The sequence below is a fragment of the Tachysurus fulvidraco genome, chromosome 11 (genome assembly GCF_022655615.1).
Source record: "Tachysurus fulvidraco isolate hzauxx_2018 chromosome 11, HZAU_PFXX_2.0, whole genome shotgun sequence".
NCBI classification, from domain to species: Eukaryota; Metazoa; Chordata; class Actinopteri; order Siluriformes; family Bagridae; genus Tachysurus; species Tachysurus fulvidraco.
The window spans coordinates 10,991,745-11,013,748 of NC_062528.1; the positions used below are offsets into that span (position 1 = coordinate 10,991,745).

At 36.3% G+C, this 22,004-nt stretch overlaps 1 protein-coding gene across 9 annotated transcripts in view; it reads right to left on the reverse strand.

Moving 5' to 3' along the window:
- The window catches only part of sez6b (seizure related 6 homolog b), a 154,054-nt gene that overhangs the window by 56,010 nt on the left and 76,040 nt on the right, over window positions 1–22,004 (reverse strand). For all 9 annotated transcript variants that reach the window (XM_027147813.2, XM_027147814.2, XM_027147810.2 and 6 more), the window contains exon 3: window positions 20,634–20,764. In XM_027147813.2, the coding sequence (XP_027003614.1) occupies window positions 20,634–20,764 (131 nt within the window). The remainder of the gene's footprint in view (window positions 1–20,633; window positions 20,765–22,004) is intronic.

Sequence of the window (22,004 nt, forward strand, 5' to 3'; positions counted from 1 at the left end):
CGCATTCTCGCGTGTCTTCTCTTTCACACAGTAAACAACCTTGTGAGTCAGTGTCCCAGCTGAGGGAGATTTGTGTTGTGCGGCACAGAAACTGCGGCAAGTGTGTATCATTGAGGTTAAGTCTACCAAACAAACCTGGCATGATGAATTCAACTGTGTGAGTGAAACACAGCAGAGTTCATATAAGCTAGCCAAGAAGGCCTCGCATGGCCTCTACTCTCCAAACATAATGAGAATCAGATTCTGCTAAATAGAAATGACCCATAGAGTCAAACTTCATATGAATAGCAGGACAAGTTAATGAAGCCTGACACCTACACATGCATCACTCTCGGGTTAGAGATGTGTAATTAATTCAGATAGGAATACACCTCCGCTGTACCTTTGCTACACAGACTACATTCAGATTGTTCATCTTTAGCATTAAAGTCAGAAAGATTACATGCTAACCTGGCACAGGCTCCGACTCAAATTCCTTAATGTATATGTTACAGGTTAATTAAACACTGTAATTTGAGGTTTATTATGGTTAATAAAAGCAAAACACAGTACGATGTCAGCTCCTTTAACATCAACAGGTACTCAAGAATTTATTCACACTTAATAAAGTCTTAGTGTGGTCTATAAAACATGTGCAATACAAAGTAATCTCATTACACTAAAAGCCTTGGCATAATAAAATCTATCCAAAATACTGTATGCGATAATCCAACTTGAGTTGGCATTTGGCCCAACTGCCTTCCCCACATGGATAATCCATTGTACAAACACGACTTGTCAGACAGATGCCGATGCTGGCATGCAAACATGTGGTTACAAAGGCATGACAGGTTAGAGCTGATGGAAACGTCCATTTCCTTTAGTGCCAAACACAGCTAACAGGATTAGAAGGAGGGAAATCTAATCTCAAATCAATTATTCCTGCTCGTACAGTCTGTCCACAGGGAATCAGCCAGCGTGAAGAGAAGCCGGGGAAAAGAGAGTTACTGATGTACCGTATTGCTTATATACAGGGGCTTTTATTTGTCATGCTTACTTTATAATTAAACGATATTAAACTGTCATCTCACAGATTCTCCAAAACAGCCTTGAAGTTAGAAATAATTTAATTATACCAAAGCCAGGAATCTAGGTTCACTTAAATCATGTCAGATGTAAACAGAAGTAAACCACACTCTTAAAAGATAAAGTTCTTTAAAAGCTTTACAAACTACAGTACAGCGGTTGTGTCACGCTTCAAATATGAAACCCCAAAATCTTAACAAAGTAATATTTTGAACAGTTCAGTGACCCAAGAGCCCAATCAGTGGGTTCTCATTTAAGAGTTGTAATTATTATTTCTATAATCTTTAGAGAAGAAAATACAACAAATTCAAAGACAGAATACATTTATTTTAGCAAAATAACATTGTATAGAATTTTGATACCAGAAAAACTCCACCCTCGTATTTAAATGTGTCTGTTAAGCTTCATGTCATGTCAACTGGACTTCTTTCTAGCTAGATTGAAAAGTTTTACTACTCATCCCAACAGGTTCTTCAGAAAGAAGTCCAGCAGACTCTTATATACTGTAAATGTTTCTATAATTTCAGTTGGATTTATTTCACAAATTGAATATGCTATCTGAGCTTTTCAAAAACTGTCATTCATAAGCATGTCATTTCAATACATCTTATAGTTATCTACATATAGACTGAATTCCAAAAATGTAATTTGCACCGATTTCACCTTTTTCTTAAATTATAGAACCATGTTAATATAAAAAGTTCTTTGTTCTCCAAAGGTTTTCAATAACTATTTTTGGGGAAAAGATTTTACTGGCCAACAACAGAACCACTGAGTTCTATATAAAACCCCAAGGAACCTCTTTTTTACAAAAGAATTTACATTTACATTTATGGCATTTGGCAGACGCCCTTGTCCAGACTGACGTACAAAGCTGCTTTGAAGTCTCTATCGATGAATACATTAACACTGGTTTACTCATCCGAGCAGTTTCTTCAATCCCTGAATACTGAAGAAATTGCTCAGATGAGTAGTGAATCGTTTGTAGTGTTTATATGACACCTGACGCTGATGAACTGTTTTTCTCTAAAAGCATGAAACTTCTGCTCTCATTTTTTTATACGTCATTCTGTTAAGGTTTCACACAGTGTATGTGCCATACTGGTGATACTTAACAAATAAATACATGAGTGTTTCCCAACCAAATATACCATGGCTTGTTTGCAAACCAACTTGTATCCAACAGAAATTGACCTGCAAATGTTAATAAAAGTGTAGAACTGACTAAACATTTTAAGAAGAACATTTAATAATAAGAAATACATTTTTTTTAAACTGACATTTTGATATTCAGATCATCATACTCATCCTCACTACAGCTCAGAATATGTTCAGAAAAATGGTGTCAAAAAAGCATGACAAAATAGAAACACGTGTGTGTGTGTGTGTGTGTTTAATACGTGTGTGTGTGTTTTAACGTGTGTGTAATTTTTTTTCTATTTTGTCATGCTTTTTTGACATGCTTTTATATATATATATATATATATATATATATATATATATATATATATATATATATATATATATATATATATGTGTGTGTGTGTGTGTGTGTGTGTGTGTGTGTGTGTGTGTGTGTGTGTGTGTGTGTGTGTGTGTGTATATATATATATATATAAAACTTGCTGTGAGATGCAGCAAAGTGTTAAAAAATATATAGACCGCTCCGTTTTAAACCAGTGGCTAGTGGCCAGGATGATGGAGGTGAGCATCACTGAGAAAGCAGGCACTGTAGCTTTCTAAAATGTGAACACAACTGCAACCTGACATAATCCTATTCATATTCTACATCCTGCATAATATATAGCAAGCCATAATATTTTCACATAATAGGTATATGCACTCACTGTCCAGTTTATTAAATTCTTTCATTCTCCTGGTCATTTTTGCTATTATTTTGCACGATAAATAATATCTCAGAGGTTCAGGCCAAGAACTTCAGTTCATTTTCATATCAATTATCAGAAATGGGGGGGGGGGGGGGGATGTGATCTCAGTGCCCTAGGGATTATCAGGTATCACAGTACTGTATGTACATAGTTTTCATAGAATGATGAAAAAACAACTAAATATTCAGTGAGCAACAATTTCTGTGGATTGAAAAATCCTTGACTGAGCTTTGATTTGAGAGATCAGTAAAAACTGATACTCCAATATCGACTCATTACAAAGGTGGCGATCAGAAAACCCTATCAGAACACACAACATGGTAAATCTGAGGCAGATGGGCTACAGCTGAAGATGGCGGCAGAACATCAAGAGGTTCCACTTCAGGAACAACAATCAGGCTGTAGCTGAAACATGAGACTTCAAGTTTCAGTGAACCTGTGATACTGCATTATATAATGCAGTTATGAAAAAAAAAGTTTCCATCCTTATAGATTAAATAGATTTTTGTTGTGTTTTTTATGCCTGTTATAGTGGGTCATATGGAAGAAGTAGAAGAAGAAGAACAACAACAAAATGGTCAAATGTGTTCAAGGTTTAAATGACATTCATTACTAATGCCACTGTGTCATCATGCAAAAGTCATGACACTCTTGTTTAAATATAGAGTCATAAATTAAAGTATCAAAGAAATAAAGAGGGTTGTGATCTGAGAGAAGAATCAACAGGAGGACTTGTGGTGGTACTGCTGCTCACATTGAACTCTCTGGTCCAGCAAATGTTTCAAAAAGTGTTTCTTTAAGTTGTGTGAATGTACCGAAAATGTTCCGTTTTGACAATGTCTGCATCTGTTCGAAATCATATCAAATAATTCTCATATAAAACAAAGGCTCAATGAAATATGGTTATATTTGAAAGACAATCAAGATGAATGTACGCGCAGAGGATATTGTAAGACTCACCTATCATCATCATAAAAAAAACCACACTCACACACTCTGAATATATTAGTGCGCCGACTGTAGGAGGATCGTTAATTAATCTGGAGATGCGTGCTGTGTCACATTAACATTAACACATTAGCAGAAAGCCCCGGAGCAGGAGCGATGAGACTACAAAAAGAGCTTTGTGATCTTGACTTCCTCCCACTGGAGAGCTGACACTTACCCACTCCTTCCCCTCTCACCTCATGATAAATAAACTACAGTTGTTCAACACAAGATAATAAACCAACATGGGAAATCTACAGGGACAGACATCCTGAGACGAGAGGAGCAAACAACAGAAATAGTGAAGAAAGGCAGAGAGCAGTGGAGAGAGAGACAGAAAGAAAGTGAGAAAAAATAATGGCAGAAGCAACACGGGAACAAAAATGGTCAGAGATGTCAAGCAGCAGTCTTTCTAACAGGAAAGACAGTAAACAGGACTGACATGCCAAAGATAACGAGCTTATCTGGGACTGGACAAAACATCCAAACACAGGAAACATACCCCCAAAGAACACTCAGGTGTACAATCACAACCACAGGAAGACTTTAATGAGAACAGGGTAAATGGCTACATCAAACACACACACATCAATATACATAATACATACACATGAATATATAATCCATCTACCAGGTTATACCTCAGCAACAAGAAACACCTTTCAGTCACGTGTTCCAATAGTTTTCATCACTTAAAAAATGCATGGGTTCAAGGAATAGGTGAACAAAAGGTTCTACATAAATATAAATATCTGGAAATAATAACTGTAATTCTGATCTATCATCTCATATTCAATTTTGATCTCAAACCCAAATGTCTACAGTTTATAGACAAAATCAAACAACTGGAGGGACAACTATCGTGCATTAAATCGGCAAAAGTATGTGGACACCTGAACATCACGCCTACAGTATATAAGCTTGCTGGAAAACTTATTCCAGAGTTGTGGGCATTAGTTGTGGGCCCCCAACCACCGACCCAAGTTTTTGTAGTGTGTCTTTGGTAAATTGTGCAATTTAGTCAAAAGAGAGTTTGTGAGGTAGGGCAATGCTGTTGGGTGGGAAGGATGAAAAGGCCTGGGTCACAATTAATATTCCAAATAATCCTAAAGGTGTTCACTGGGGTTGAGATCAGGGTCCTGTTCAATCCATCGGAGTTCCCCCACAAAAACAAATCAAACTATGTCTTTATGGACCTGTTGCTACAAATGTTGAAGCATAAGCCCAATTATCTTAAATGTTTTCATACACAGCAGCGTTAACATTACTCACTAACATCACTAGAAATAAATAGTCTAACCCAAACCCACCACACTTCGCTGTTAGCACTCTGTATGCTGGTAGATATTGTTCTGGAATTCTCCAAACCCACTTTTTCCCGGCAACCTGCCGGGTAGCGTGTTTCACTTCAGTGTGATTCATCCCTCCAGTTTCTCCTGCTGCAGCACGCTTCACACTACTTCAGCTGATGCCTGGTATTGCACATCTTGAGCTTGTGTGTATCTGCTCAGCCAAGAAAACTGTGAAACTCCCAACACACGGTTATGGCGGTGGTCCTGCTTCCAGAGACAGACTGGAACTCTTTAGTGAGTGATACAACAGAGGGTCAGCAAATTTTACGCATTATTTGCTTCAGCATACGCGGCTTTGCTCTGTGAGTTTGTGTGATCTACTGCTTCATGGCTAACATTTCCATTTCACTTACAGTTGACCAGGACAGAACTAACAGGGCAGAAATTTCACAAATCTACTTGTAGCAATAGTGGCATCCTATGAGTGTGGAAAGCTTTAAGTCACTGAGCTGTTCAGCTTTACAAATCATTCTACTGCCTATAAAAAAGTACTTAACTAATCTTTACTATGTTTATCCACTCCTACAGTTTTGTAATACACTGAAATATGAACATGCTTTTAGGAGAATGATTATCTAAATGCTCAATTTATAGTATGTAATCCATGTCCCTAAAATATAAACAAGTTATAAATTTAAACAGGATTAATAGGACTTTTTTTTAGGATGCACCTGCTTCTGGACCTTAGAGTACACATACTGTAGTCCACAAGGTCACAATCCAGGACCTTCGGAACATCTGGCCTCCTTTTCTTTTTACTTTTTAATCAAACTATATTGGGAAAAAAATATATTTTAGAATATATTATTTTTATTATTATTATTATTATTATTATTATCATTATTATTATTCAGAAGCATATACATTGACATTGTTTACAAATTTCACTTATATACAGATTTTAAAAGCAGTATATTATTACATTAGCTTTATCAATATTAGTGGAACATCTAAAATAAATTTTAACTCTCAAAAAACATACACACACACACACACACACACACACACACACACACACACACACACACACACAAATAAAAAAAATAATAATAATTTTTCCAGTGGTTGATCATTTATGTTACAATAGCTGATTACCATTTTGCATTTTGTGTTCCATATTTTAGAATTAAATAATGCAAATTTCCTGGTACACTACTGAATATATTCACACACACACACACACACACACACACACACACACACACACACACACACACACACACACACACACACACACACACACACACATATTATACCATTAAAATGCCCTTGTTGGAAACGATGTCCCAATCTATATCGAGTTTTTACTATCCGAAGATGAAATCATTGTATATACATTTGTAGTAAGGTACATGTTGTCTCGTCTCTTTGTCTGTCCAAATTTGCAATAGGCAAATTTTAGCTGAATTCAAATGCTCTTAAGTCACCATTTTCTTTTTCCTTTTTTTTCTTCTTTTGGTTACTTCTCAATTTGAAATAAACTTAAATATATCAATCCCTAATGTTTTTTATTTCTTCTTTTGTCTCTATTTCAATTGTAGTTGGTTCCTTGTGTTACATTTTGATTAAAGTGCCCATATATAGGGTCTAATGAACTTTTAATCTTGTTCGTATCAGAGGTTCTACAGTACGTGATATTAGTCTTGATGCACTCATAAGAAACTTTCCTCTTAGTTAAAAAAACACACGCATAATCATAATCGTAATGAAATATGGAGGAGTTGTGTATCACTAATTTAGTTTTGACACAACTGCTGATAGTACGACACACTGGATCAAGAACTTTATTGATCGATTAGTTCTGTAAGTCACAGGTTCCTGCAGCAAAGATCACACACACACCATGAAATGATTTGAAACAATGGCCACTGTTGGTTCTCGGTGTGTTTTCTGATGTGCAAAGGATTAACTATGTTTTTAGGAGGCTTATTATGGTTAACCTTTAAAGGTGCTGTGTTTAAAGATGCTTGACTCTCAGTGCTTATATAAAATGCGCAGATGGTTTTCATTGAGCTCTCGAGAAATCTTATGTAAATCTTAGTCTTATTGTGGAAGCTGATCTCTTCCTCTCTTCCTTTATGGCATAAGAATTTAAAACCCTGGAGCTCTCCATGGAACAGCTCAAACAATCTTTCTCTCTCTTTTCTTCCTCCTCTACTCCCCGCTGCGATAGGCTCATCTGCTCCCTTGGCCGCACTCCACTCGAGAAATAAAGGACGAGAGAAGGAGAGGAAGGAAGGAAATCTCCTCTAATTAGTGTGTTACATTTCTGGACGTGGGTGGGGTGGAGGGGGGGCAGGTGGGTGAAAGTGGGCAGAACTGCACTCACACTCCTAATTATAGCCTGTGATTAAGAGACAGAGGAAATGATGCACTGGTAACACCTGTTCTGCAGTGCACATCTGGATCATAGTCGGTGCAGATGGAGATGGATTTGCTGTGTGAGTGGGTGAGAGAGAGAGAAGGTGGGGCAACAGAGAAACAAACCACGCTCAATGGCATAATGCAGTGTTTCAGCGGAAATTCTTTTCAATCATAAACATTGGAGTACTGGATTTCAAGTAGTGAAATATATTTCCAGGTATTTTTCCCTGTCCAGGTTGCCACAGCGGATCATCTGTTCTGCATATGAGATTTGGCACAGGTTTTATGCCGGATGCCCTTCCTGATGCCTCCCATTTAATCTTGGATCCGGCACTGAGAGTTAACTCTTCAGTGGCTGCATCAGCTCCTTGCCCAGGAATTAAACCCGAACAGCAGCAATGAGAGCACGGGTACAGCACCTGCTGCTTGACCACCAGGAGGCTCCCAGAGGAGTAGTTTGAGTAATTTGCATTAAATTAATAACCCGATTGGAATTAAATAACAGTAAAATAAGCATCAATTCCACCTTATTGGCATCAATCCCATTGGTGGGTGATTATATTCTGTTTATGGATTTGTGGATAGTGAATTACAAGTCTTTCCTTTTATGAAAACATAAAATTATGTGACTGGCTAAATATTGATGACCTTTTCCAGCTGTAAAATGAGTCAGATTTCTGGGATGCAGTGCGGTAAACATTAACTTAATTAATGATATTTTCCCAACTAGCTAACGATTAAATGTCCGTTTTGTTCTGAGATCTGTGTTCATATAAATTCCTTCCAAAGCAAGATCGACTTGACACAGAATTGTCATTTATGGTCACTGACGGTGTCAGTCTGTTTTTCCAAAAAAAAAACAATAATAATACAACAAGAGAAATAGGTCGTTACAATAATTATGCATAATTATGTGCTACTCAAGCCCATCGCCCATCTCCCTACAACAGGTTTGGATACAGAAAAGTATCCTATGTGTTAGATTTGTTCTTTCTATTCTTCTATCTTTCTATAGAGAAAAAAACAATTATCAAGATACATATACAGACACACTGACACACACATTGGGCTCCAAAATTCTGTAATAAATTCATATTTTCCTTTTAAAGTATTTAAAACAAAAAGGGTCAATGTTCAAATTCTTGAAATATGTTTAAAATTCAGGATTTGGTCCCCTATTTAAACACCAGTAATGGTGTGATATTGATCATGTTAGCTGCTTTGTACAAAAGGTCAGATTATCCTCATGCCTAATCTTTTCTATTAAAGCATGTGTTCAGTCAACACTCAGATAGATTTAAATCTGTGGTTAAAGCAAACAGGAGTCATGAAAGATGAGTGGAAGACATATTATGGGTCAGGATATTAAAAATCATCTACTAAAGTCACTGGCAGTGAAGTTAGCTTGATGAAAAAAATCTCTGAGTCACACCCAGAAAAGAGGCTTGAAATGATGAACACTTGCACAAAAACATGACAAACCTTTTATTGAGAGTGAAAGTGTCAGCTGGAAGGTTCATCAAGCTGACACTTTAACGATGAATAGTGTTTCCTGGGGTTACATGACACCTAATGTTCATATGTCATGCCGTTCATGATAAATAAAAATGAATTATGCAAACATGTATAACACTTTTTAAATGGTCACAAAGAGACAGCCTTAAACAATTTTATTTCAAACTGACAAAAAAAAAAAAAAAAACTGAGCCGAGTGTCAGACTTTTATTAGTATATGTTTGTTATGAGTGTTTTGTTTATTTCTTTAAGCTCTGTGTCATTTTGTTATGTCTGCTACGTCACAAACTGATGATGTATGTAATGACATGCATATTGAAAATTGTGTATCCTGAATTTAGGAGTTGTTGGAAACATCTAAACCCACAGTGACAGTGCATTGTTATACCTATTATATTATAATGAATTAGTTTTTATAGTTTGTGTATTTATTTATTTTGTATTACTGTATGTTGTTTCAGTATTAATTCTGTTATACTATGTGCTGGAAAAGGCAGTTATCATGTTGCACATAGAGCCTCACTGCTGATTTGTCTCTATTGTTCATGTCTATATGGAGAACAATATATATATTATATGCAGTTGGACTGCCTTATATGGTTTTGTAAAAAAAAAAACAAAAAAAACTACAAATCATATGCTTGCTATTGGCATAATGTGTCTGGATGTGTGTTAAACACTGTGAAATCAGAATTATGTGAACGTTACTTTAAACATAAAGTTAATAACCAGAAGATTAATCCCACCCGGAAAAGAGCAAAGTGTCAAAAGTCGTGCTACACATAAATGACACAAGAAAAAAAACACACAAGAGTGGAGTAAGAAGATCTATGCCATCTGGCAAGACAATGCCATGCCCAGCTGACTGTCATCCAACCTACAATCTGCAGGCAGAGGCTGATATCCTTTATCTCCATCACTTCTGTCCTTCACACATGGGGAGGAAAATAAAAAAGGAGATTTCTTCTGCATTCACCAAACCCTTCTGCTATTGTGCTCCAAATTACATGACACGTTCTGCACTTGTCATTTGCATGGCTTTTCACACAAAAGAGCTGCATGGCCTGGAGCCAGCCATGTGATAAAGAGAAGTGGCGAGATTAACTCTGCTCTCGGGCAGAGAGATTGAACAACATGTCACCTAGTACAAAGCCGCCCTCATTATTCCTTCTTCTATTTCAGCACCTGAATAATCCACAGAGAGAAGGTGTGGTGAATACTGATGTTCCCTACAAGGTCACTCCAGCCTTGGTCAGAAACATGCAGAGGGGGCTGGCGAACACAAAAGAACCAGTTCTACTTAGTGTTTAAGGAGACTGCAGAAAAACAAAGCTCCAATTGAAATATTGAGAAAACACAAGAAAGAAGGAATTTTTGAATGCATACAAAACACACCTAGTTTGACAACACACTAAACCGGCTTTCCAGTCGACTGAACATTCAGATGTTCCAGTTAATGGCTCCTCATACACTTAACACATACATGTACTGTACTTGTGTCCCACACCTCATCAGCATACAAATACTTTATTGCCAAACTCTGCGTGGAGTAGAATAAAGGCTTGGGGAGAGAATGGTAGCAGCTTCCCCACTGCTAGAGCATTCTCACACTCTTCATGCTGACACTTATCTCATTTTAACATTCACCTCACCCTGGTCCCTTTTTTCATTACCACCAAAATCCCCAACACCCTTCTGCAGAAATTGGTTTAAGGAAACATGTCGGAAAAATGCTCAGAAAATTGAAAACAAGGGCTAGACTGTGATAAGAAAAATATAGATTATCGGTAGAGGGTAAATAATTGGGTCTGCCATGCACTTGGAATAATGATTAAAAAGAGAATATGTTGTGTGTTCATAGTTCAACAGGAAGCACTATAGATTAAGACCGAGTGTCTGGTTAGTGATGATGACTCTTACACACTGCCATCTGATAGTCCATTAATCCAAACACATCTAAACACTCATAAAACAAGCTTCAGCCGTTTGAGTTCGAGCTAAAATGATGCAGATGTTTTATTAACATAAGGTTCTGTTCTATTTTTCCTTTACCTTTTGTTCTAGACTGCTTAAAATCAGGGACTTTTCTAATGTTGTGAGGTCACAAGGTGACAACTTTGCTATTACTATTCAGCAAAGAAACAATCAAATGGGAAAACTCATGGAGAAAGTAACCACTCTGGCTGAACTTCACTCATTTATAGAACAAAGGCTATAAATGCAACCTTCAGTTACATAGAAATTGTATGTGATGTGATTATAAGTTAACTTAATCACTGGAACCAAAAAGCCCAAACCTGACAATGCCCCTGTACACAATGCAACGTCAACGATGATATGAAAAGTACTACAAAGTGCCCTGAACTTACGGTAACCACACTGAATAGCATTGTAATTTACTCGAAACAGTGACTGCACTCCAGACATCACCACCTCACATCAGTGCCATGACCTCACTTATGCTCCTGTGGCTGCATGAACCCCACGTGATCCCCACAACCACACTCAAAAATCTAGCGGAAAGCTTCTCAGAAGAGTAGAACTTATTATAACAGCGATATCTTCAACTGACTTTGTAGCTCAATGTACTGTATTAGTAGGTTACATAATAGTAATGATGGAAAACACTAAAACTTTAATCTCAGATACAATGTACATAACTGTAAACATTTTGGTGTTATGGCATTGTTATAGATTTGAATGATTCCACAAAACTCTGGTCGGCTGAGCGTAACATTACTGTTTAATCAGGTTTTCTTGAGAATAATATTTGTTTGAAAGATAAATGCTTGTTTTGGAGGTTTTTCCAAATGTTTTTCCAAATCATTCTAATTTAAACCTTATTTAACAATCTATAACACATCATCACTAAGTGGCTATGAAATACCAGATGTACATGAACACCGGGCAAATCATAAAAGGTGTAAAAGTGCAATAAGTGCCTTATGTCAATAACTTTGCCATATAAATTTAACATTTAAAATTAATGAAAGCCAATACATAATGAAATTAATGTCTCTGTGACACCTGACGATTACTGGAATATGTGTTGAATGTATTTTTGTCAGTTGTATAAAAGGGCTTATATGTTCAGTAGGCATCATGTCGTCCTGTTAATATCACTCTGAAGTAAAGCTTGCTTATCAAAATCTGGTCAAATATAAAGTGTCAGATACGTTAATATTTAACATTATTCATTAGATGCAGAAAGAGATAAGAAGGAGTAGATGCAAAAATAACTTGTTCATGTGAACCAGGGAGAAATTCAGTCATTCAGTTTTATTTTATCGACATCTAAGACACTCCTTGGAGTCTTGATAATAAATACATACTGTATTACTTGGTAATGAATACTTTTATTCTTCCTTTCATTCTCATTTATTCAATATCCATTTCTGTTCTAAATTCTCTCTTTATTGTAATGATTCCTATGTTTGTTCTATTCTTTGTTTCCTTATGAATTCATGAATGCATTGTAAACAATACTGCCTGGATATGACCAAAGAGCAGAAGCTGAACTCTTAGCAGAAGATGACCTTTGGAGTTAGAGGCCAGAAGAAAGGGGCTAGAGGTCTCACTGCAGAAACCAATCAAAGGCAGCCAAGAGGGCTGCAAAGAGCTGATAGCTGGCCAATTCACCTCACTCTCCCAATGGAAAATAACACACACACACACACACACACACACACACACACACACACACACACACACACACACACACACACACACACACACACACCTATAGCTGAATAGCTGAAAGCCTTCTAAAGTGCAGTACTGCACTCTCCACATCTAAAAGCCTTGCCTCAGCCACACTACAAAACTTGAAATCCCTTCACAAAAAGGTACAACAAAAAAAGGGCTGGGGAGAAGAACCTGAGAGGGCATAATGGGCTCCTCTCTCTCTTCTTCCTCTGGTGAGACATGACCCAGTCTGAGAGGAGCTCTACCCACTTGTACAGAAAGCTTTGCCAGGGCACTGTAGTACAAGAGGAACTGGCATGGAACAAAGCCAAGCCTCCCAAATGCATACTTTTATATAGATTAGAGCCATTCAATAAAACCAATCCAGATTAGAAGTTGAGCTGAAAAAACAGTTTCCACCCTCAGTCAAATAAATCTACCATTAAAGAGCAAGATAGAATTACTATTGCAAGGTAGCACTTTACTGGGTAAGGAAAAACTGATTGTACCATAGTTTACACCAAATAGCCTTTAAACACAACTTATAAATTGTGAAATGCTTTCATGTTAATAATAATCTATGTATTGTTTAACATTACACAAGAAATAAAACAAATCAGATTTGATAAAAATCTTTAATTTTTATTTGTTTTAAAGTGTATCCCCTAATAGCCATAATGGGACCTTTAATAGCATTTACTAAACAGACTAAATATGCTGCTGCTGCTTCCATACCTCATAGCCTACAAAATACTAAGATTCATTAAATGATAAAATGAGACTCAAACGAGTAATTTCACTTTACTGATTTCTATATGAAGTAAGCAATTTTCAAAATGTCTATTAAACCTACCTCATTTATTTTTAAGGAACCTCTTATAAGCATCCTCCTGAAAACTCAGCCATGTAATTGTGGCAGTCTGAGAAAAAAAAACTATATATTATATTGACAACCACAGGCTTTTCAGAATTCATACGGTTCTCAACCACATATAAAGGCACAGCATTTGAAAGTCTAGTTTCATCTTATTTAAAGACTCCACTATAAGACACCATCTAATATTAATTCCATGTTTAATGTCAATATAACATATTGACATTAAATGGGCAACCCTAGAGTTTTTTAGGATTAATCATTACTATTACATCACACCTAGAAATAGCATGGCACAACATTTCTAATACCTACTAATCATGGAAGTGAAAACCAATTACCTTTAAACCATTATTTCTTTAAAGGTTATACAATGATTATAAAACACAAAAAAGCAAAAAAAAAAGCTTTTTATATTCACTTTAACTCCTTCACATGCTTTCTCTTGAAATAATCAATTCTAAAATGTCAAGTCTCTTTATATGTGAACATTCTTTCTATTTGTTGAATGACTATATTAAACGTATTCTTTTTCTCCAATATCAGATCTACCATTTTTCACAGGTATGCTGTAAGACATATCAGGATGGTTAAACTTAGAAAACAAAGTTCACCTACTGCCTTATAAATGTGAGGTTCAATTTGAGGTTAAGATTTGTTTCAGCTCACAAGTAGTCGAGACAATGGATTACTTCAGGTTTTAATTATTGAAAACCTACAAACTTGAGTTCACTCTCCAAAACCTGTCATGACAACTGGGGTTAAAGAAAAAAATATGTTCACATAACTTAATGGTGCAATCATGTTTTATAGTGCATCAGCCTAAATACTAATCCTGTGTATCTGATTTAAATTATTATTGATCATGAAGTATTTTCAGATTAATAAACAACCCTGATCTCATCTCTATATTATCTCGTTTAAAATGGTTTAACCTGGATTATTATGCTCCTAAGCTAAAACAGTAAAGATTCATACAGTGCCCCTGGAGTGTCCTTGATGATTTAGATTAGCAGTGAGCACCAGAGAGGTTTATGAGACATGTAGATTGCCTTTGAGAACTAAGTGGTGCATATAACCCTAATGTTAATGCTAGAAGCCTGTCTGATTAATAAAAAGTCTTTAGTGAGTAGAACAGTAGCCTTTGCTGTCACAATACATTGTTCACACCATCACACATGAGCTGTGGAGCTGAGAAGATCCTGTGACAAGAGAAACAATTAAAATGAGATCTAAAGCTTGCACTGCCTTGGATTTGGAGCTTCCAGAAAGAATATTAAAAACATTTATATTTAAACAGGTTTCATATTTTACTTGGTCAGAAATATTATAATACAAATTTCAAAATACTTAGGGTTAAAATATGTATTTAATAATGTTAGAGACAGAGTGTCAGGGCAAAGAGTAGCTGAGTAGCCATTAGCAGTTTGACTGTAGCTTTGCTCACTCAATTAAAAACAGAAGTAGCTACTCCAAATTATACTTGACTGAAATGTAAAACACGAATAAACGCAAGTGTACTTAAATGTAAGTTAGTCTTTAAAAGTAAAAAATTAATCACTTGAACTGACCAGGCATGACTTCGACATTGTCTTTCAAATTAGGGCTATGGCTGAGTTCGTGCTCATACTGTACCATACTATTTTGCATGAGCTCAGGTATTTTTTTCTTAATTACTTTGACTTTAGTGTATTAAGAGCCATTAGGATTTGTAGGCAAACTACCCTTAGGCACAGAAAACTGGCACTAGTGTCTAAATATTTTAGGATATATTCTATGGATTTTAGTTTAAATACAATAAATAAAAAAAATGCAATTGATAGAATTGATAGCTGAGAACAAGAAGGAATTATCATTGACAAGTATATGGAGATTCTAAAAAAAATAAAATAAAAAACCAGAAAAAACAATTGATAGAAATTGAATATATAAACACACAGACACTGAGAATATATTACAATCAAACAGTCTGCTTTTACCTGCTTAGTAAGCTTCTGTAAGTAGAGGAGTTTGACACTAAGTAAAGACCATTTAACCTCTATTCTTATCATCTGTCATGTCATGATTTGGAGGTGTGAAAAATGATCAGTTAAGCTTTAAAAGAAGAAAGTTGTTCTTGTGACTGGGGGTACTTATTTCACGAACATCTCCACATTAACCTGCTTGTTAAAGATTTGCTTTTGTAGCTTTAAAAATGCTTCGGTGGGGACCTGGCCACTAATATAACACCATTTCACTACTCTGCTACTGTGCTCATATTCAAATGAGTTTAGCCTAAATCCTTCCCAGCCTGTTATAGGTCATACTGCTTTGGGTCTTAAAATCTCTGAAAGATTAAGCTCCACTCTTAAACTCAAACTAAATGTACCAGTCAGGAAGGGATGACATTAGTAGGGAATTAGAAGTTTTTGTTGCATTTACTCATTAGTGCTTGTGCAGACTCCATTATAGTGTCAGAACAGAGGGCAGCAGTAACCAAAAGCTGTGACAGACAATTAAAAAAGCTTTCTTTTTGCCTTCTTTATCTCTAGGATTATGTGTGAGTTCTGTGTAAAGATGAAAATCCAGAGGATTTGGTTATCAAGACGCAGTTCTGAACAGTATGATCTATGGAAACTGCATGTGGGGTAAAACAGGTCAACATTGCACTGTTGCAGGAATGCACCAAATGATTTAAGATGACTAATGACTTGACTCAGAGTATGCAAATAAAACCCATTAAAACAATGGTAGTAAAGACCTGAAAGTTGCTGCTGAGTCATAGTATTTAACGTTCTCCTCACTGAATATACTGTAAGATAGAAATGAAAACTATACTCTGAGAACCAGCCATTAATCACAAATACAAGGTTGTAAATCTTATGTGGAACAGCAAACTATAAGTCTGGGGCCTGAACCTGCTACTTGCACGTCACATATGCATTAAAGCACCTGTCAGCGGAAACCTAATACATACAATGGTATCCAAAGCACCTCATCTGACAAAGTCCTTCAAGAACCTTACTCCCCCTGCTTGTGGAATAATTTACCACCAACAGCTTCAGAGAACTCTGATCTTCTGTAGATAAAGATTTCTGGAGCTACAGATCCTACCACCGTAATGAGTGAATTTGTGTTGAAACTGCATCATAATCTTTGATATTTAGGTAGTATCTGCCCTTGTGTAGTGCCTGTTGTCCTCCAAGTGTTGTTTACAGACCCTGACTCACAGTGGGAGGAGAAAATATCAAGACTAGCCTATCAGGACCTCGAATTCTAACCAGTTCTAAGACACTACCACCTGCTGGTCTAATCAGTCAATGTTGTGACAGAAAATTTAATCAATCTTAAGAGCAGCACAGCTTTACATTACACTTCTGGCATTTAGCAGACTTCCTTTTTTTGTTTAAATTTATACAAGGCACCTTGGTGGATTCAAACTCTTGACCTTCTAAATTGTAGTCTAACACCTTAGCCACTAAGCTACCACATCCCCTTTACACAAGTAATCACATCACCACTCTGGCCCACATTCATGCTGGCTCCTACAGTGAATTGCCACTGGATGTGGAGGTGGCATTTGTTACCCAAGTGATATTTACCACCTCTGGCAGATAGGATGGGTAAAATAAAATACTAGTTCTAACAGAGGGGTATTCTGTACGATTTGGGGCAGGTTTAGCAGTTAATAATAATAATAATAATAATAATAATAATAATAATAATAATAATTATTATTATTATTATTATTATTATTATTATTATTATTATTATTATTATTATAATAACAATAATAATATGTTTAATTCATATAGCGCCTTTCCCAAGCTCAAAGGATGCTTTACAAGGTACAGTATTTCAAGACAGATGAAATATAGTGTAACATACATATACGTATTCATCGGACATTTGCCCAGGACGAAGGGTCAGATGCAGCTGCATGAGATAATAACAGAAGACAGGACTATACACAAAAACATACAGTACAAGAGATAGGACTCTACATAGTACACGATACATACACCACATTTCAGGAAAATCAAGGACAGTTGTAACATTAATCAAAATTAGTTTATTTAAGATTCAGTTAAATCAATGTCACTCTTTATATTTCCTACAAAATGATCTCAGGCAAGGAAGAATTTATGTCCAATAAAACAGTGAGCTCAGTTTCCGCATCAATTTTAAAATATTTTATAATAATTTTAGCAAAAAACCCACCATCTGACAGCTGACCAGCATCCATAAACCAAAGTTATGAGCCGCCTGTTCACGTCCATGTCAGAAACATTCCTGTGATTGCATCACATGCTATCTGCAGTGATAGAGGCTGAGATTATTGACCCTTAATCAATACTTAAGTGTCACTCACAGCTTCAAAAAACAACATAGATCTTTTTAAAGTCTTGCGGAGTTTTTTTAGTATACCACTTCTTTTAAGTTTATTTTGATTTTAGTAAGGTGAATGAGAATACATAATACATTTAAAAGCCTCCAAAATTAATAATATTGCAAGAGCACATTCGAGTTTTCACTTTTCAATTGTTACAAGCATTACAATACTGGTAAACCTTAGAACAGAAAAATTCACAAAGCGTTCATGGGCTGTGTTCGATCAGTTAGAGAAGCATTCTGATAATTATTTTAGATATTTAAAAAAATAATACACTGAAAAATGTTTTTAAACATTGTTTAAAATATTTTTATATTATTATATATTTTGTCCACTTATTTTTAAAATTCCATTTTGTTTTATTGTAATTATTAAATTTTTTTTTTTTTTAATATTTTTATTTTGAAATTTATTTACTTTGTAATATGGACAGTCATAAAAAGCATTTCACTGCATGTCGTACTATGCATATGACAAATACTATTAGAATTGATTAAACATTATTACTTCCTACCAAGGAGATGAATGAAGGTGCTGAATGAAAAATATTTGACCTTCACCTCAAGTGAAAATGTACACTAACGAACATCGATTCACAACGAACCTCAGTTCAATTACATTTTACTAAGTAAGAGTTACTGATGATGAAAAATGTGTGGGAGGGAAAAAGGCCTTCAGTACTTGATCATTTAGAGGAACAAATCACCTTCTATCTTCTAAGTCCTGAATGACAGATATAGTTTAAATCCACTTAAACTTTCTTCACAATCCATAGCAGACCAGCAGCTCCTCCAAACTCAAAGCTCGGAACGAAGCCTACACAGTCTTCAGAAAGGCTGCCAGATCAGAGGAATGCTTAACTGGGTCTTAAAGACCCTGACGTGACCAAAGAGATGAATGAGGCACTGAGCAGCATCGAGAATGCAAAGCGCTGTCCAAGACAGTCTGAACGAAACATCATTTTTGTCTATCAGCAAGAGAAAGTGGCTGCTTTAATTTAGTTAAGAGTCACTTGAGAGACAGTTTAACAGGATGCCATTAAAAATACCATAAACAAACAAAAGGCAAGGACAGATAATCTATAAGTAATTAATTAAGGGGGAGCCCTGTAGCTTCCTTACATATCAGTCACTGAGAATAATTGCAGGGAAGGAGGAGTGGAGGAGAGAGGTATTTATATATTGTCTCAGGTTACCAGGTCTGTAAATGGGAAATGGGAGAGAGAGAGAGAGAGAGAGAGAGAGAGAGAGAGAGAGAGAGAGAGAGAGAGAGAGAGAGAGAGAGAGAGAGAGAGAGAGAAATGTAAAAGACCAAAAGCGTCTTGTGTCATTGACAGTAATTTATTGTTCAGCAATTTCTTATATCATTTCATTAGGCAACCTATACTGAGGGTCATCAGGGTAATAGCTGTTGTATATTTTATAAAGCTAGCAAGAAGGAAACTCAAAGGACATAAAGGTGATTCCGGTGAGAGGAATCTCACAAATTTAGTCAAATGAATGAAATATTGGCGTCACAACCAGCATCCACAGACATGCTACAGGCTTCTGTAACGTCTACGGGTGCTTTCACATAAACATTGTATAGTCAACTGAGTGAATCCTAGGGAGTTTACTCTATGAACACACAGCACACAGTGTTCACAGGTGCACATCACCCCCGAGAGTCCAGAACAGCGTGATCATGGTCTGCTTGTAAACAAACTGTACCGTGTTTAAATTGCAGGGAGAAAGCAATCCAAATATAAATCAACCAAAGTGCAGGAAGTGGAGCAAATACTCTATGTATTTTGGGTTTCAGGCTACACAAGACTTACACAATGCAAACTTACCCAAAATCCTCTGGAGAAAAATTCTGGACCAACAACAAAAATGTAATAGATCTGATAAAGGAAGGTACGGTACATAAAGCTTTAAAGTAGATATTTCTAATATCATGATATCTTAAGCACTGTGATCATTTGCAAGCTTACTACTCACTTGTCAAGGGTTTGTTTACCTGTTACTAGTTTTTATGAGTTGATTTCCAGCCACAGCCTCTTCTACATCCCCATCGGTCCATTTTGTTGTTGGTTTGTTAAATTACTCAAACCAAATAGCAAAAGAATCAATTTCACACAGATTTGAAGTCCGCAAGTACGCTAATAGGTGTAAAAAAATTCCCTAAAGCTGAGACTACAACTCTGTGATCCTTAAAAAGATATTTTTAATGTTTTACCCTGAAAGGCTTATTGGTGAGACTGTTTAAAGGTTTGTACACATGTTAGATACTCAAGGACTGATAACAAGTGCACAGTAAATTCATACACTGAGATGCAGACAGTTAATGAGATTTAAACTGGCATGATTTTGATAGTTGTAGCCATATAAATATACAATGTACAACTAACCTTGCTAAAAGTACGTCAATGAAGGAATCTGTAAGGTCCTGTACAGGGTCTGAGAGGTTAATCGTAATCGAGATGTGATTGTGTATTATGGCACTGAGAAATACATCATTAGAACAGCAATGGCATTATAAAGAGCTCAAACCTGAATCTCCACCCCGTAGCCCATGTAGACGGACACAGTGTACGTGCAGTCAAAGGTGGAGTAGTCACAGCTGCCTTGTGGTGGTGTCTCTATATAGCCCCCTGGTGCCGTGAAATTGATGCTGCACGGAGCTATTGAAAGCAGGACAGAAAAAAGAAATAGAAGATCACATCAGAAACTGACACTCTTCGTCTTCTATCCACTTCACTACAATCTCACTATCTTCCTATCTTGATTATATTTTCTGGGCTTCTCATTTCCTGTAGATCCAACAAAGGCTGTTTTCCTACTTCTGCTCTGTGTGTGTGTGAATGTGTGTGAGTGTGTGTGTGTGTGTGTGTGTGTGAGAGAGAGTGTGTGTGGTGTGTGGCTCAGGTGCAGTGGCTGGGTAGAGCATTTTCTAGTCACCTTTAGGTCTTTCCACTTCGCTGCCCCTTTTATCTCCTTTTGAGTCAAGAGCTGCAGCTTGTAAGCGAGATTCCTGCTGCTGCCAGGGGTCTATGACCAAGCCTCATGGTGCTCTGACACCATCTGACTCAATATACCTGGGCAAGAGCGCAACTGCACTACCTGGCTCCAAATCCAGACTTACACAGACTAATGTTTCTATAGTCCTCTCTTAAATCACGTGTTTAGCTTACATATATGGGAGAAATGTCATGTTTGGGTTTAGAGGTAAGCTGGCACAAATAGTGACATACATTTATACAGTTGTGTACACTAAGTGTTAGCATTACAGTTTACAGTTCCTTTACACTTTACAGCTTCTTCTTTTTGCAGAATTATATAGAAAAAAATTGTGTGACCCACGGTACAATTGTAACACCTATTATAAACTCATAGATGAATTCTAACTTATGCTTTATTATATACTATTATAGATCTATACTTATGTGGAAGCGGGTGAGTTCAATCTCAGGATCACCAAGCTACCGATGCTGGGCCCCTAGGCAAGGCCCTTAAGCCTCAGTATAAAATGAGATAAAAATGTAAGTCTGTATAATAAATTCAGAGATGTCTTTAACTCTTTAGAGTCAGAAAACCCAGACAGGGAAGACACACACAATCATTTTCCTCTCATGTGGAGGATATGAAGATGTTTTCCTCATAATCATAGAATTATGGTAAAACTACACTAACCATAAACTACACCATAGTAATCAGTTACTGTGATAAAATAAACCATTTATAATGGAGATATTAAAACAAAATACAAAAAGGGATTTATGTGCAGTGCATCATCAAAACCGTTAAATGGTGATCACACTTATCTATGTGTGCATAATGAACACCCGGTGATGTATTGTAATGACTAAATACTTTCCAGGCAACACTCAGAGTATATTTTACCATGTAATAACTGTACGATCA